This window comes from Cervus elaphus, chromosome 12 (assembly GCF_910594005.1).
Source record: "Cervus elaphus chromosome 12, mCerEla1.1, whole genome shotgun sequence".
Taxonomy (NCBI): Eukaryota; Metazoa; Chordata; class Mammalia; order Artiodactyla; family Cervidae; genus Cervus; species Cervus elaphus.
In genome coordinates this window covers 63,977,608-63,995,624 of record NC_057826.1, presented here as the reverse complement: position 1 = coordinate 63,995,624, position 18,017 = coordinate 63,977,608, and the positions used below count along the sequence as shown (strand labels likewise).

The following is an 18,017-nucleotide window of genomic DNA, read 5'->3' as shown; positions in this document are numbered from 1 at the left end:
ATCTATAATCACTAGGGTGTATATTTCACCCCCAGAATATATTTATCTTATAATTAGAATTTGATACCTTTTGACCACCTTCATCCACTTCCCCTATAATCTACTTTATTCTAATATATTATTGATATTCCAGTTTTCTCAGTTTATCCAACAATCTCCTTCCTCCACTGTAGGATCCAGTGTGGTTCAGTTGTTGTCATATATTCTTAGCTTCCTTTAATCCAGAATGTTACTTTTCTTTTCTGACATTGGCTAAGGATATAGTTGCCCTACCACACACATACTTTCTCAAACAGATTTAGGTTTGTGTAATTAAAACTAGGCATTTGATGTGCTTCACTGAACCTAATATACTGCCTTCAATATTTACTGAATCAATATTTACTGAATCGATTAGGTACCTTTTCCTGAATAAAGCTTATCATATATTCTTGTTTTAAGCAGCAATCTCTTTAACAATCTCTTCCTCCTTCCTTGTGACTTGTTTAAAGACCCAGAGGACTTTAAAATGTTACTTGGTTGCCAGTTCTTAATGAGACTGAAGTGTCAGTGAAAACACTCAATAAAATAAGTGGAGAGGAAATTGTAGAACTCTGAATTGAGAGCAGAGGAGTTTGCAAGTTGAGAAGTTGGTCCCTGAGTAAACTTGAGTGCGGGAGAAGACTGGCAGCCAGTTCCTGTGAAGACTCGATGAGACTGAGACCTGCCCTTTTCAGGTTCATGTTGACCATGAGTAATCATCTATTCTTCCTCATTTTCTGATTTTTTTGTCTCCCTGAAATGCCCTGTTTGTTTCAGTTGTGGTTTTAGTGCTGAATTCTTGTCTTTTTAAACTTCTTTTTTTTAGCCCTTGCAGAGGATTGAACTGTGTCCAGGGATGACTTTCACTTCTGTTTTGTTTCCAAACCTTTTGCAGTGAAAAGTAAACCTTGTAGAGTCATTTTGCCAACTTTTTTTTTTTTTTTAGTGTTCCCTAGTCACATTGATCATTTGAAAAAGCAGCTGTGGAAAGCTGTTTTATAAAGGCCAGACCACCTTTGTGGTGACTGTAGTGGTGCCTGTCATCTTATTAATTGATCTCTTGTTAAGGACACAATGAGTGCTGACGTACTGAGGTGTGTATGAGGAGGCTGAGGATGGCGCTGAGCTACACTGCTCGGCAAGCCCCCCTCTGCGTCTTGCTCTGTTACAAATAGATATTTGACTTCTAGGTCGTATGCAGGTTCAATTTGGTTTGTTTGTTTGTTTAAATTTTATTTATTTTTCGCTGCAGTGAGTCTTTGGCTGCACTTGGTCTTTCTCTAGTTGTGGCAAATGGGGGCTACTCTGTAGTTGTGGTGCATGGGCTTCTCATTGTGTTGATTTCTTTTGTTGTGGAGCGTGGACTCTAGGGCTTAAGAACCTCAGTAGTTGTAGCACTAGAGCTCAGTAATTGCAGAGCATGGTCTCTCAAGTGTGGGCTACGTTGCCCTGCAGCATGTGGCATCCTCCTGGGATTGAACCTGTGTCCCCTGCATTGGCAGGTGGCTTCTTAAGCACTGGATCACCAGGGAAGTCTCTCACTTTTTTGTTTTTTTTTTTTAATAGAATGAGATTTGAAAGTAGGACATTGGTATTTAGTTTCCTTTTACTCAGAGACATTATGTCAGTGATATATGTTTACCTATTTGTTCTGGCATATGACTCTGATCTTATTACACATTCCATGATTCCTCAACTCTTACTCGTGTTTTTTATAGGTAATGAAAGGTCATTCTTTGGAGTACAAAGGGTTCATGACGTCGCCTTTGAACTCTACTTTTAGAAGGTCTCTGATCTGTATGTCTGCTCGCACTTGAGACCCGATATACCACATCTATTCAATGGGGACAAACAAAGACTAGGATTTATTTTTAGGTAGCCGCGGGAACCAGACCACCTGTTCTTTCCATGACTGCCTTAGATAAATAACTATTCACATGGGACGTTCTTTTTCAATATTAAAAAGCATTCTTTATTCATTCAAGTTTTAGAATTATTTCTTATAAGGTTTACTGATTAACTGTGGCCCAATGAAAAGATTTTCTCTAATCTTCAGTACCCAAAAAGCTTTATACATAAAGAGGTCTTTCAAAGCATTATGAGGAAAATATCTATCCAACTGTGAGAGAATAATAAAATCATGATACAGCCACACGATTATGCAGATGGTTAAAATGTTTTGGAGTGTTTATATTGGTTAGAGACATGCCTAGAAGTTTTTAAAAAGCAAGCTACAAAATTACATATGCAGTATGTTCACAATTCTCCAAAAAGCACAGAAAAATTACTGGAAGATACATTAACAATGATTCTAACTGATTGGTAGAACTAGAAGTGGTATTTTTCTACTTTTTATCAAATTTTCAAAATGTATTATAAACTTTATTTCAAAAGCAGTTGTTGCGTAATATGCCTTAACCTTAAAATATCACTAGGTATATGTGACTACAGGGGAGATATGCGAGGTGGATGGGGAGACACTGGGTTGAAATGGCTAACTTGCTGTTCACTTCAGAGCCTGAAGCAGTGAGTTCAAGTGTTGGCTTGTCTGGTAGCACAGCCTAACTGCTACTTACAGTCCTCTTTGGGAAAAGAAATGTAAGTAAATTTAATAGGTAACTGACTCTGGTAAGTCCTGTTACCTTTCTAAGTCTGGTTAATCATTTATAAAGTAAGAATAATAATACCTACCTCAAAGGGTTGTGGCAAGACCAGCTGAAAATATTTTATGAACTCTAAAGTACCATGCATATGGAAAGAGACCATTAAATGGACCTTCAGGCCATTCTAGCTATAACTGTTAATATATTAAATTCATAAGAAATAATCACCTTGATTCACATGTTCTTTTTGTTATCTTTCTTGATCAGAGAGGACCAGGTGAACTTCCGTGGATTCATGAGAACCTTGGCTCATTTCCGACCCATTGAGGATAATGAAAAGAGCAAAGATGTGAATGGACCAGAACCACTCAACAGCCGAAGCAACAAACTGCACTGTAAGGAGATAGTCTTCTGGCTTAAAATATTTGCTTTCTTACAAATATTTCTTACAAATCATTTATTTATTCATTCATTTACTGAACAATCATTCATTCAAACACAGTGGTTAAGAGCTCAGACCCTAGAGCTAAACCGGCTGGATTTGAATCCCAGCACTGCCACTTTTTGGCCCTGTGACTTTGGGCAGGTTACTTCAAATCCTTGGACTGCAGTTTCCTTTTCTGTAGAATGGGATATTAAGAGGTTTCACACAGGAAGGTTGTAAAGATTTGATGACAGATCTTCATCAAGTGCTAGAGTGACAGTAGTGAAAAAGATCCAGCCCACCTTAAAATTTGACAGATGCTGGGATGACACTTAAGAGGGGTGGACAGCCAGGTTAGTGAAAGATTTCATTTTTCTCCCCATGCCTCTTGCCTCCTTTCTTTGCATACTTCTTAGATTTCCCTCTGTCCTTTATTGGTTCGTGTAGGATATTGCCTAATCCCTTATAATACTTCTCCAAGAAATTAAAATTGATTTCTCTTTTCATTTAACACAAGTTGAAGTTGAAATTGTATTGAATTGATCTTGCCCGAGCTTCTCTTACTGGGGAGCCCACCAAATTTTTACTAGATGATTTAAAGAAAAATTAAAAGGCTTTATAACATTGAAACAAATATGGATAAACTAAAGGATATAATGCTAAATTTGCATACATTTGAAAGATGGTAAGTTTTAATTTGTAGCCTTTGGCCCATATCCCCAGATCTCCCTTGCTATAGGAGTATGAGTTCACTCCTCTATTTCAGGTAGAGTTTGAGAAGTACTGAAATAAATATTGTTGTATAAGACAAGAAAGGTTTTTGAACCCAAGTAATAAAACACTGCTCTTCTTCACTACAAAATCATATACCTTAGTGAACAGCAAAAAACTCGAATACAAACAAAATCGAATATAGAAGAAAACAGAATTCTGATGAATTATTCTCAAATTTATTGGATACTCTATGTTTATTAGTGAATTTCACTTTCTTCTTTCAAGACTAAGTACTGTTTGAAACAAAGCCTTGTGTCTTAATGTTTTATGAGGTTTAGTGTATATTTAGTACAAGTTTGCCTGATGCTGACATTAGTATAGGAGATTATTTTTTATTCAATATTGTCAGACCAGGAGTTTATCAATAATTGAAAAAGTTGACTTTAGCATGCATAGAAAAGGATACATGGCTTAACATTTTAATTTACCTTAAAATATTTAAAAGCACATTCATTGGCCAACCTTTGCATGTAGGACCAAGAGTTGTTTGGGTTTGTTTTTTTAGAATTATTTCTTTCTTTTTATTTATTTAGTTTTTAATTGGAGGATAATTGGTTTCCAATGTTTTATTGGTTTCTGCCATACAACAATGCAAATCAGTCTTAACTATATATTGTTTTGTTTTGATAAAGTTCTGTTGATGGGAGTTGTGTGACATTTTTGCACAGAACCTATCTGTAATGTATAGTCTAAGATTTCTGGTTGCAGTTTCTTTTCAGTGGAAAGAAATCTTAAAGGTACTCAGAAAGCATTCTGAGAATAGAATTTTCCAAGTGTTTACATTTCTTCCTTCATCTTTTACATTTGTCCTGCCACACTTTCACAACAGTTTGGTTTTGTTTGTTTTTTTTTTTCCCCTCTCTTCAGTGACTTGATTTTGAGTCTTTCAAAAGCTGTCAAACTAATTTTCATTTAAAAAATAACTTTCTTTTCACATATGTTTCATTTCCTATTAAGTTATACAGTTTTATGAAAACCACAGATAGCACAATTCTAGGATAGTTGACAACCTGACTCTTGGTAAGCATCCAACTCAGCAGGTGGAGTAGATACTCCGGAGTCGCCCGTTGGCGGAAAGCGTACTGTGTGCCGTCAGCCGGAACGATTGCAGAGGGGAGGGGAGTGTCTGTGGATCAGTTAGTTGGTTAAGGAGAAAACAGTTGAGAGACACGCTGTGCTCTACAAAACTATGCTTGATTTTCTAATCCAGGATTAGAGGAGGCTCTAAAGGTTATCAGATGTAATACAGACCTGTTACCTGAATTCCCATTACAGCGTGGGCTCTACTTTTTTCAAGTCATGAATTCCATTAGCAGTTTGGTGAATACTATCAGTCTCACCTCAGAATGTTTGTGAAAGAATAAAGTGAAACATAAAATTATAAAGAAAACCAATTATATTAAAATACAATTAACAAAATGTTAAAACAACTTTGTGATGCAGTGATACTTCTTTATTCTGTGCTACATAACAGGATGTGATTTGGAGCCCTTTGGCTGTAGAGCAACTGTATATCTTGATTGTGGTGGTGGTTACATGAAACTACATAGGTGATAGAATTGCACAGAACCACACACACGTGCACATGTACACATGGTGAAGCCTGGATAAACTGTGGGTTGTACCACTGTCGGTTTCCTGGTTTTGATGGTATGTTACAGTTATGCAGGATGTTACCTGCAGACAGCCTGGGGTGAAGGGTATATGCAGAGGCTCAGAGAGATATCTGTACATCCACATTTGTGGTGGCGTTACTCATAAGAGCTAAGATGAGAAAGCAACCTGTATTCATCAGTGAATGAATGGATAAGCAAATTCATTAATTCACATTGACTCTAAAGAAAATATTCCAAGTAGCATTAGTGGGTATGGTAGTTACTTAGTGTATCAGCTAGGATACCTTCAGCTGAGTCAGCTGACTTCAACAGTAAGGAGCTATATTATCTCACTTTACAAGTCCAGTGCGGCACGAGTCAGGGTTGATTGTGTTGTCAAGGACCCAAGTTTTTCCTACTGCTCTGCTCTGCCATCCTTAGGGTCTGCTTCATCCAAAGGTGTGGCTCCTCATGGTCACATGATGGCTTTAGTGGCATTTAGGCCATGTGCTTCCCTGTTCATATCTGACAGTGGGGAGACAGACATACAGGATGCCCCCTAAGCCATGGGTGAGCTGCTGTTAGGAAGGGAGAAGTCCAGAGTGCCACAGAAATGGCAGAGTTTAGGGTGAGACAGAATAACAAGTGCAAGTTATGCATAGGTTTTAACCATTACTTTAGTCTTGGCTTTCAGATCAGCTTTTACAGAAAGCTGAATATGAATTAGAATTCGGTTGCATCCTGTATGTTAGGATCACATTCATGTAAGGAGACCAGTGAAACCAAAGCTACAGAAGGAGTCCTTGATGTCTGCTTCTCTGTCTGTATATTGGTTTTTCTGAATTTACCACAGAGCTGTGGAAGCAGCAAGAAGGTGCTTCTTGTAGACTGAAGAGAACCGCTGAACATCATATACCTAGCAACACATTTGCTACTAAGGCAAATTTGTTTATAGTCCATCTTCCTCAGAGAATAGTCTCTTCAGGAACTCTGAGAGCATGCTTTGTCCTATCTGTTTTTCATGCCACAGTGAAAGAATGTCAAGGACAATGAACAAGGCTGAGCTATACCTATATAGGCACAGGCCCAAGCACACATAGTACTGCTATTCTGTCTGTCTCCAGGAATGGTTCCTTATTAGTCCCTTCAGGTCATTGAGGTTATAATGTCTTACGTGGAAGGTACAACCCATCTTAGAATTCTCCAGAGCATGGTAAGCAAGGGAGTGGTCGATAAGCTTCCATTTTGGTATTCTATTTGTCCTCTGAAGTAATTTGTTTTTTATAACACATAATGAGTAATGTGGGAAATGAGTCTGCATGAAGACATTTTATTTGGATGATGAAGAGTATTGGTGAAGTGGAGTTTGGGAGAGTAGCCAAGAAGAAACTGAGCAGCATTATTCACAATGGCCAAAAGGTCAGAGCAATCCAGATGTCCATCAAAAATGAATGGATACACAAAATGTGGTATGTACATTCAATGAAATATTAAATGGCCTTAAAAAAGGAAATTCTGTCACATGCTACAACATGGATAAATTTACTTGATACTAAATAACAATAAGACTGACACAAAAGGATGAATATTATTTGATTTCTCCTGTGTGAGGTTCCTAGAGCAGTCAAATTCATAGAAAGTTGCCAGGGCCTAGAGGCAGTGGGAAATGGGGAGTTATTGTTTAATGGGTCAGAATTTGAATTGGGGATGATGAAAAAGTTCTGGAGATAGATGGTGGTGATGTTTACACAACAGTGTGAAAGTATTCAATTGTACACTTTAAAAGGGTCAAGTTTATTTTACTACTTTTTTTTTTTTTAAATAAAGTAACAGTGATTAAAAGGTAAAGGTTTGACTGAGAGCTTTCATTTTCTTTCATCATTAAAACCAAATTGAATGCCAGACACTATTTTAGGCCCAGGATACAATGATGCATAAATCAGAAAAGGTCTTTACTTTCATAGAGCTTATGATCCAATAAGGGAGACAGACTATTTGGAAAAAGACAAATGAATAAACAGAATTTGTGATCATGGCAACTTCTGTGAAGAAAATGAATACGGTGAGAAGAGAAATGAATGGGGGTGTCACTGCTTTAAAATGAGGGGCTGGGGAAACTTTTGTGAGGAGTTGAAGCTTTAGCTAAGAATGAGCCAACCATGCCAAGAATAGGAGAAGTGTGGTCTAGGCAGAGGGTATAAAGGTATAAGGTATAAAGGTCCTTGGGTAGAAATGAGTGCTTGATGTTCAGAGAACAAAGAAGCATGATCAAGGAAAGAGTGAGAGCAGGGCAGAGGAGAGAAGAGGAAAGCAGAGAGGTGACGCAGGTACATGGCACTGATCGCGCTCTTCCTGTGTGCCAGACACTGTTTAAGACGCCTTCCATGTACTAACGCATTCAGTCTTCAACCCTCTGAGGTGGATTCTGTTACTCCCACCTTGCACCTCTTGGACAGCTGGGGCACAGAGAGGTTAAGTGGCTTATTCGCTTAGACATAGTAAGTAGGCTGTCAGAGGCAGGACTCAGCAGAACCAGAGTCTTAACTACTGTGCGTATTGCTCTGATGTCAACATCAGGAGCTCAGAGGAGGGATCCAAGCTGGAGTTGCCCATTCGGGAGCCATCAGCACTAGATGGCATGTAAAGCCCTGAGGCTCGAGGTGAGAAACTATACTTCTGGAGACAGGAGAGTCCCAAGTCACAGACCAAGAATGGGGGAAAGGGACAGGAAGAGAGGAAAGAGAGAAGCTAACAAAACGGCCCAGTCATTTGGCATTTGACCATGAGTTATCTCGGGGAAAATGCTGGTTCTACTGGTTCAGGACCAGAGCTGATTGACGGAAATCCAAATCAGTTAAGAAAGTACTGTTAACTGCAGTTTTTTCTAAAAGATTCTATCGCGTGATCTCTCTAGTTACCCCTCTGGGGCTGTCTAGTCTGTTCAAGCTGCTTTAACAGAATGTCATAGAATAGGTGACCTAAGCAGACGTTTGTCCCGGTTCTGAAGACTGGACTCAGATTAGGTTGCCAACATGGTCGTGTTCTTGGTGGGGGCCCCTCTTCTGGTTCACAGTCTTCTTGCTGTCTTCTCACATGGGGAGGGAGGTGGAGACAGAAAGAGAGAGGGATTAAGAGATCTCCTGTCTCCTCTTTTTATAAGGGCATTAATATCCTCATGAGGGCCCCAGCCTCATGAGCTAATCTAACCCTAATTACTTCCCAAAGGTTCTACCTTCTAATAACATCACATTGGAGTTTATGGTTCCAACACAAGAATTTGGAACATTCAGTCCATGGCAGCTAGGTTTCAAAAATTAGCTTTTCAGGTTTCTCTAAATACTCTGTCAGAAAGAAATGTGTTTATTCCAGTATCCAATTAAGAAATTCAGACGCATATTTATGGGTTATATAGCAAGCAGATTTCTATCCCAAAATCACCCTAAACATTGCTTAGTAAATAACACATTTTATGGTATTTTAGAATGATAACAGCATATGCAGAAGAGAGAGGGTATGTGTATGTGTTTAAATATGTATTCTATATTGAACTATAGTTGATTTACAATGTTGTGTTAGTTTCAGGTGTATAGCAAAGTGATACAGTTATTCATGTACATTACATTTGTTCTTTTTCAAGTTGGTAATACTGTATTAAACACACATTCATTTTGGAACACTTATGATCCTGTCCCTTCCTTGGGAGTCAAAAACTTCCTAATCATATAAATCTCAAATTTGGTAAACATAGTTACTCAACTAACCAAATTAAAGAAAACTGACAAACATCAGGGAAAATCTCTCCTATTTACTCCCCCTTTGAGAATTTTAATATGTACCTTACAAAAAGTAAATTGGATTTTTCTAAAATTCTTACTTGGACTTTTAGTGGACTCACCGCCCTCCTCCCTGTTTTTTTTTTTTTTCCTTTTGGGGGAGGCAAGGGGTGAAGTTTAAACTTGTAGATATTCATCCATGTTTTCATGCCTTTGCTCTCAGTGTTAGCTCTGCCTGGAATCCGTCCTTTATCAGATTTCTGTTTATCTTTCAATACCTTGTTCAAATGTTACTTGAACCAGAAAGACACATCTGCAGTATGCTGTGTTCCCTGGTATTTCATGTGTATGATAGCGTTTTGAATGTATTAAAGTGCATAGTGTGTGTGGTGTTCTCTACTGGATTGTGAATTTCAAGGAACCAGATCTAAATCTGTGTATCTTGATAACTATAAAGCAATGGATATGGGCCTTTTGGTATTTTCAGTAATTTCAGTACCTTAAGTACCTTTTGGTTTTCACTGCTGAAAACAAAAAATCTTAGCGGCATACTTGAGGTGATTCAAAGCCTCGAAAGTACAACATTCAGCTATTATATGGTAGTCATGTCCTCAGTGTGATGTCTCACAGTGCCTATAAAATCATCCAGTGTTACCACACTATTCACTTGGTGGCCCTTTAGGAACATGACACTGTCTGAGTGATTTCTGCTCTTCTGAATTCTCTCTGTCAAATATCCTAGTTTCTGAAAGATCTATCTATTGTGTTTGTTTTTTTTTCCATTTATTTTTATTAGTTGGAGGCTAATTACTTTACAGTATTGTAGTGGTTTTTGCCATGCATTGACAAGAATCAGCCATGGATTTACCTATCGTTAAAGAGGAAGAAGCATGAAGAGGCCAGGAGACCACCAAATGCTTGGTCTTTCTGTTGAAGACAAGTTCCTTTACCTTCAAGACTCCCAAGTGGAAGAGGATTATGTCAAGTCTTATTTGAGGCAAAATGAAGACTATAGCCTGGGACACAGCATTTCAGATAGCTCTGAGAAACTGCTCCAAAGAGGCAGCAGGGAAAGCCAGTATATGTGATTTGGGTGAAGGGGGAGTACTTGCAATCAGGCACATATATTTTGTAGAAAGTTTCTGCTAGTCTTGTGAAGGTTAATGCTCATCATGAGGAGCAGACATCACCATGAAGGATTTCAGTGCTTTTCTAGATATGAGAAGATGCAAGAATTGGTCTCATAAAATCAGCTCTTGAAAATACATAACTATCTGAAGAGCTGTCCTGCCAGTTTTTCCCAGAACACGGAGTACCTCATTTCTGCTCTCCACCCTGAACTCCTTTTACAGGATGTTAAAAATCAGCGGCTGCAGAAGCACATGATTCAGTCTTATAGAGGTAGATGGCAAGTGCCAATTTGTAGTTGACAGTTATTTGAAATTTGACACGAATTTGCCGAAGTGGTCATTTTTCCACAGTAATACATCCTGTAGTCTGCTGTCTGGTGCCTGTATGGCTCCTGTTGTTGACTCTCCCTGACGGTGGAGAAGACTTGATGGTCTGTGTAGAGATGGCCTAACTGACAGAATCTCTGATGGGATTTGGGTTTTTTGTGGGGGGGAGGGAGGGTTAACATTCTAAGTTAAGAAGAAGGACATTCGATTTATATTTTTTATTTTTCCAATGAAAGGCTGTGTTTCATCCATGCTAAGATGCCATCATTTATGAGATGCATCCCAATTCCTTAAAGTGTCTTAAAATCAGTTACAAGTGTCTTTAAATCTCTACAAATAAGGGCAGTTGCTCTTGGAAAAACTATTAATTCATTGTCAGTTTTCTACCTGGTGTCCTTTATATACTTGTTTCTTTGAGAAGGGACAAAACATTATTGAATTTCCACTAAATTCTTGTTTTTTCCTACCAGTTGCTTTTCGACTGTATGACTTGGATAAAGATGACAAGATCTCCCGTGATGAGCTGTTACAGGTATGTGGGAGAATTCCAGTGCACACGGCTAGCTTGTGTTTGGGCCCTGCTGACTTGGTGATGTGGGCAGGAATTGTTTTTTCCTTCAGTAAGCCTCTGTTTAACACCTGCTATATGCAGCATCCCGTCCTGCATATATAGGATAAAGCAGAACAGATGACCTGGGGAAACTTGAAATGGCTCATTGAGTTCTCACAGATGTCACCATTGTTTAAAAGCTAATTAAATATCTTTTAAGTGCAGGCTGGCACCAAAACATGTGAGATGGTTTAGATCAAATAGTTCAGTTATTGTCAAAGCAGCTTATTGGTAATTCTGATGACACTTAGGTAAATGCGGCTGTTTCATATGTCCTTAGGCCTGATGTAAATAAGAGTCAAGGAACTGCTGCTGGGACAGTGTCCGCTGAGCCATGGTTCACTGTTCTTTGTTGCTCCCAATAGATAATTCCCAGTCCTAATGGCAACGACTGGCGTTTCATCCTGTTCGTGTTGTCCTTCTCTTTCCCTGTTCCCCCTTTCCTAAACACAAGTTTAGGAGGAGAGAAAATTCTCCTTTTTCCTTTTTTTAATATTTATGAATCATGGGACTTCCCCGGAGGTCCAGAGGTTAAGACTTTGCCTTCCAGTGCAGAGAGTGCTGGCTTGATCTCTGGTCAGGGAGCTAAGATCCCACATGCTTGGTGGCCAAAAAACCAAAACATAAAACACAAGCTATATTGTAATAAATTCAGTTAAGACTTTAAAAATGGTCCACATCAAACAAAATAACTTTAAAAAATTTTGCATATTTTTAGGATCCTAGGGGGCTAACACATTCAGGAATTTCCATGGGGAGGTTTCTCTATTTCAAGATAGAACTAAAAAGTGAAGTGCTTTCTAGTTACCTGGAAGTGAGTCTGAACTCATTGCTTTGAGAAATCTTCTCAGCTGAAATTAAGGACCAACCCAGGGTATTCCTATTAATACATTTCTGTGTCATAGTAAAAATGAAAACAGTCTGCAGGTCAATGATTGTGTCCTTTGGTTTTGAATTGGGGACATCTTTTTTTGTAAGAAGATTTCACTTTATTTAAAATTGCTACATATGGGCTTCTGAGTTCTGAAGAGAAAAATAGAGGCAATCACTCTATGGTTGCAAGTTTTTATCCTCTGGTCCAGATCTAGCCGCCAGACAGATATATTTTGGAATGGATGGTTGATTTTTTCTTTTTTCCTATTAAGATAAAAGAGCCTGTGGCAGGGTATGAGGAAGAGATCATGTGGCCAGAGCGCCAGTCAGTGACTAAAGTGTTCCTCAGGCCTGAAATGACTTTAGAACAAATGTGCTTATGGATTATTGAGGTGTCAGAGAACTAATGTTATCCTAGCAAGAAGAGAATTTGAACATTTTACCAAAGTTTACAAAATTTACTTTTCTAAATGCTGCCATTTCTAAAACATTTGGTATTATGCAGTTCTTGATTACTCAGTGGATATTAAAAAAAAATTTGCTTTTTGTCATAAGGAAAGTCTGAGTATTCATATTTTCCTAGTTTGATTTTTATAAAAAGTTCTGACTGAACTTTTACAGGTGATGGATATATTTATTATCTTGATTGGGATGATGGTTTCGCAATTATATGTACATATGTCAGAACTTATCAGGTTGTACATTTTAAATGTGTACAGTTTACTGCATACCAGTTTACTTCAATAAAGACAGTTGCTATACTCATTTTAAGAGAGTAGCATAACTTGGACATGAAAATCTTGTAAAGACTATAATAAGAAAATTACAGTGCAATCTCTTTTACTCACATGGATATATAAATCCAAAACAAAATATTAACACATCAAATCCAGCAATATATAAAAGGAATACTATATTGTAGCCAAGGTGGCTTTATACCAGGAATTTGAAGTTGGTGTAAAAGTAGAAAACCTACCAGTAGTATTGTTAACAGATTAAAGAAGAAAAATCGAATGTTCTTTTTCATAGAATTTTTATAAAATTCATCATCCAGTCATGATTTTTTATGGTAGGGATATTGACTTAACATACTTTTTGTAATTTTTAAATTTTTATTGGAGTGTAGTTGATTTACAGTGTGATGTTAGTTTCTGCCGTACGGCAAAGTGAGTCAGTTACATGTGTATGTCCTCTCTTCTCTAGATTCTTTTCCCATATAGGTCATTACAGAGTTTTTAGTAGAGTTCCCTGTGCTATACAGTAGGTTCTTATTAGTTATCTGTTTTATATAGAGTAGCATGTATATGTCAGTCCCAGCCTCCCAATTTTTTCCTCTCCTTCCCCCAACAGCAATTCATGATTTTTTTAAGTCTTCAAACAGAGAGAGATGGGAGCTTTCTTAAACTAATAACAGATATATACAGAAAACCTCATCACTCATTTTAAAAACAGTAATAATAAAAGTTCCATTTGCTAATAAACTTCTGACTGGAGCTAAAAGTGACACTGTGGAGAGGTGGGAAGGGCACTGGCCAGGTGTGGAGGCCTGGGTAGACAGCGTGGGCCACTGGCTGCTGGGACCTGTGTGCCCTCACTGACAGAGCGGGTGAGTGATTTTTACACCACCAGTCATATACCCACCGTACACAGACAGCACACACACACAGTTCAGCTCTATAATTCTAAAAGTAAAACACTTCGGAGAATAATTGGACTGGGACCTAAAGAAACTGCTGTTTCAGGATGGATTTGTCTAGTTGGCCACACAGTCACTGCATGAGTGCTTGGTTGCTAAGTCCTGTCCGGCTCTTCCGACCCCATGGACTGTAGCCTGCCAGGCTTCTCTGTCCTTGGGATTTCCCAGGCAGAAATACTGGAATGGGTTGCCATTTCCTCCTCCAGGGGATATTCCTGACCTAGGGGTTGGAAACATCTCCTGCACTGGCAGATGGCATGTTTACCACTGAGCCACCTGGGGATCCCAATCACAAGGAAGATGACAAATGGCTTGGCCAGTTAAAGTTTTTGCTAGCATTGCCTCTTTTTATTTATCCTTTAATTTGTATATATTTCTCCCCAAATGTACAACTTCCAGTTTTTAAGAATTGACTTGGGGATCAGGGAGTGTTGATACAAATCAGTATTTCAGTTCTTTTTTTTTTTTCCCCAGAATATCCCATAATGTACTTTTAAAAATCAATTTTAAGAGATTGGGGAAGGGTGTAAAGGAATAGGGCAAAGGGAGCCCTGTGAACAGCTGGCTGAGAAAGTCTTTCTTTCCTCAGGGAAAGCTCAGCTCTTACCTGTTGAAGACAGGTGGTGGACTAGGGCAATGCAAGGCATCATAAAAGTACCCTGTCCCCCATTTCATGTTGTTTTAAAAGTCATTTTATTAAGAGTTGTTTGTTTTGTTTAAGGTAGCAATTTTAAATGTATATTCACACCCTAAAAATGTTAGCAGAATAAGTGGGGAGCCGGTGGTTTTTTTGGTATGTTTGGGGATAAATTTGGTGAAAGTGTTTTTTAATTCTCTTTATCACAGTTCTCACAGCCCTTTAACTATGCTTGTCATTTTTCTAAAAGAAGGGATTTAGTATTTAACCCCTCAAGGATCTTTATGTTCCTTGACCATACTTTAGGAATAGTTGAGCTAATGCATTGCTAAAGCAAACTGTATTCTGTTAAGATTCCAGAAAGTCTTACCAAACTGACTTAAGCCTATAAGTGACTAATTTGCCTCATGCAACAAGAAGCCTGGGAATATATTGTCCAGGTTCGTACAGTACATAAATGATGTCCAGGAACCAGGCTGCTTCTTACTGTAGCATCCACAGTACATTTGACTTTCATCTAATGGTCCCAGGATGACTGTTGTTTGGCATCATGTCCACATCCTGGGCAGGAAGAATGGAGAAGACCAAAATGCAAAGGACTCTCCCTGAAGGTCTGCCTTCCTATTCAATAACTTTACCAAAGAGTTCTGCTCATATTATTGTCTAAAATGGCCTAGATGAGAAGATATGTGTTTAGGCTTTTTGGCTGTTATAATAGAGGATATCAAAGGAAGAGAGTGTGGGGGTGGCTTTTTATTTTTTAAATTTTAGTAAGAGAGTCCTTGTGACCGCTAAGTCTCTCATAATTCCTGGCTCTCGGTCCTGTAGGTGCTACGCATGATGGTTGGAGTGAATATTTCAGATGAGCAGCTGGGCAGCATTGCAGACAGGACCATCCAGGAGGCTGATCAGGATGGGGACAGCGCCATCTCTTTCACAGAATTTGTTAAGGTCAGTCACTTACAAATCCTACTACGCAGGAGAGAGGGAGAAAAACATTAGAGAAGAGTTTGACACAGCATCTCCTGTTGTAACCTTTGTAACTGTAGCTGGGTTTGTTTGTTTGTTTTTTAAACAGGTTTTGGAGAAGGTGGACGTAGAACAGAAAATGAGCATCCGATTTCTTCACTAAAGGACTGAGACCAAACTATTTCTTGCTTTCTAGTATTTAAGAACTGGAACTTGAAAGCCCTCCTATCCACCAGTCCCACTTCTACCCCATCATTCCCCTTCTCCCAAAGTACTACTGCTGTTGCATGACAACCCCAAATATGTTCCGTCAACGCAAACCTGCCTTTGGTGTATAAATGGGGCATTACAGAATGGTACACCCGGTCTAATTCTGTTCAGTGTTGTTCGCCGGATATCTCCATTTCTAAATGTCACCTTCCCTTGTTCTGCTGCTGAATGCCATGCGTCCATCCAGTCTGAGAAAGTGAGAGGGAATCAACCCAAGAACCAGCCAGCAAAGTTCTTTGACTGGATGTGAACCATAGCCAGGCTGCCTTCCCACCAGCTTGGCTTTGGCATGCTCCTTCATCCTTTTTTATATGTCCTTTGCTTCCACTTCTCTTTTGCCCAACCTACCACTCTCTTAGTCTTTCAGTATCCCTGGTTTTTATTAAGCTTCCATCTTCCCTGTTCTACTTGGCATCCCCAGTTACGCCTGTTAAATATATTTCAGACTTGGCAGTATAGTTCAGTGGTCTGGCAGTTTTTAATCTACCTTTACTCTTAAATAGGTATCTGGGATGTTGCCTCCCCAGGAGCTTTTCAGTAACCAACACTTCTCTCAGAAGAATGTCTTGACCATCTCTTGGTCCCCTCTGCTCTGTCACCAAAGGGCTGTTGGTTAGAGATGCTCTTGAAAGATAAAGATAAGAGGTGTAGAGCCAAGTCTTCTAGGTGGCTTGCCCAGGTCGCTCTACCTCTGGCCTCTGATTCTCAACACACATACCTACGTGGCTGCTCTTGTTAGTACAGTGTTGATTCTCTAGAAATTAGCCATATGCCTGCAGCTTACTTCGTCTGAGGATAATGTCACCACCAGAATGACTGCTCTCACCATTTGCTTGGTGTCTTTCTCATGGCTTTTTGAACAAGGAGGCTGGGCACCCTAAAAATATTCCCACCTCTGCAGCATGATTTATGCCTTAGTGTGATGTTCCCTGGAATGCTTTTCACTTCACATGTCTAAGTAGAAAGATAAGTGCCTAACTTATCCCAGTCCATAAGATTTAAAAATTGTCCTCAATGTCTTGAGGTTTTGCACAAAATTATCTCTGAATTTTACACCTGGCACAAGTTAATGCTGGATGCCATAGTCAGCTCTTAATACAGGTCCAAAACTTTGAATGTATCGTGTCATTAGCTGCCTGGTTACATTGACTTCCTAGCCCCTCTCATAGACTACTGCTAATCCCTTAGGAATGAGAGCTCTGGCATTGGTGACACAACCTGAAGTGGCATTACAAGCCTTTGCTTGAACCAGAGCAACTCCTCTGCCCCAAGGCAGCTTAGTATATATGTCACTGAATCAGGCTGTGGTCATCCTAAGAGCTATCTTTATGCATCTGTTCATCCATGTATCTGTCCTTGGCTGATTCTCACTGACTCGTTGCTTGCTTGCTTGTTTCCTTGCTTTGGAAGGCTATCCAAGATGTATACACACTACTTTAGGAAGGGAATTGCTTAAAAAAAAACACTGCAGAGCGTTTGGGAAGAGTGCTTAAGAAAGAGTGGCCAGGCTGGATGACTCAAGTATAAATGAGAGAGGATTTCATAGTGAAGTATCAGTGTGACTTTGTGATCAAGTGATGTAATATAGGAATTGTATAAAAGGGAAGAACTGTCCAACACTGGTCTGTTAGTGAGGTACTTCAGAGGCTTCTTGACCTGCATATTTAAAGTTCCTAAGATGATGGCTTTTTCCTCCTTTTGGCTGTGTTTTAATCCACGGTTGTGCCTTATTGTTCCATTAAAATTGTATTCTTTGATCCATCAATAAATACTTGTGGTTAAAACAACTTGGTTGATTTTTGTCCTCATGTTTTATAAGAATTTTTCATGACTCAGTCCCTTTCTTCAGGTTTGAAATCATAATGTGTCTTCTTTACTCGGCTTTATGTCTGTGCTATAAAGTGCATTTATTTGAATATAATTGAGCATGACATGAGATTCTGTCAGTATTTATATCTGCTGCTGCCTGGACATACAAGGCAGAAGTGTCTGTCTCGTGGCTGGCACTGAATGCCTCTGAGCATGACTGACAGCCTCAGCCACTTCCCACTCTGTCCAGGTGGGATTCCATTTCTGTTCTTGAACCCCTGACTTCTTAAATGTAGAAGAGGTCTAAAATGGGATATCTGTCTATTGCTTGTTATTAAGTTGTCCACAGTCTCAGTGATGTAGTGTGCCCAAGTATTATTACTTGGCTTTTCACACTTTGAAGTTTCAGTCCACTATATAGGGTATGAGTGATTTCTTATTTTAAAGTTTAGTGTCATGCCACAGGACTCAAATCCTATAGGAGTCAATCCTATAAATTCTAACAC

The 18,017-nt window shown here is 39.0% G+C and overlaps 1 protein-coding gene across 1 annotated transcript in view; it reads left to right on the top strand.

Moving 5' to 3' along the window:
• Positions 1–17,489, top strand: part of CHP1 (calcineurin like EF-hand protein 1) — a 34,884-nt gene extending 17,395 nt beyond the window's left edge. Inside the window, exons 4-7 of the mRNA XM_043919188.1 lie at positions 2,892–3,019; positions 11,118–11,179; positions 15,292–15,414; positions 15,542–17,489. Of these exons, the coding sequence (XP_043775123.1) occupies positions 2,892–3,019; positions 11,118–11,179; positions 15,292–15,414; positions 15,542–15,595 (367 nt within the window). The 3' untranslated portion in view covers positions 15,596–17,489. The remainder of the gene's footprint in view (positions 1–2,891; positions 3,020–11,117; positions 11,180–15,291; positions 15,415–15,541) is intronic.
• The last annotated feature ends 528 nt before the right edge of the window (positions 17,490–18,017 follow it).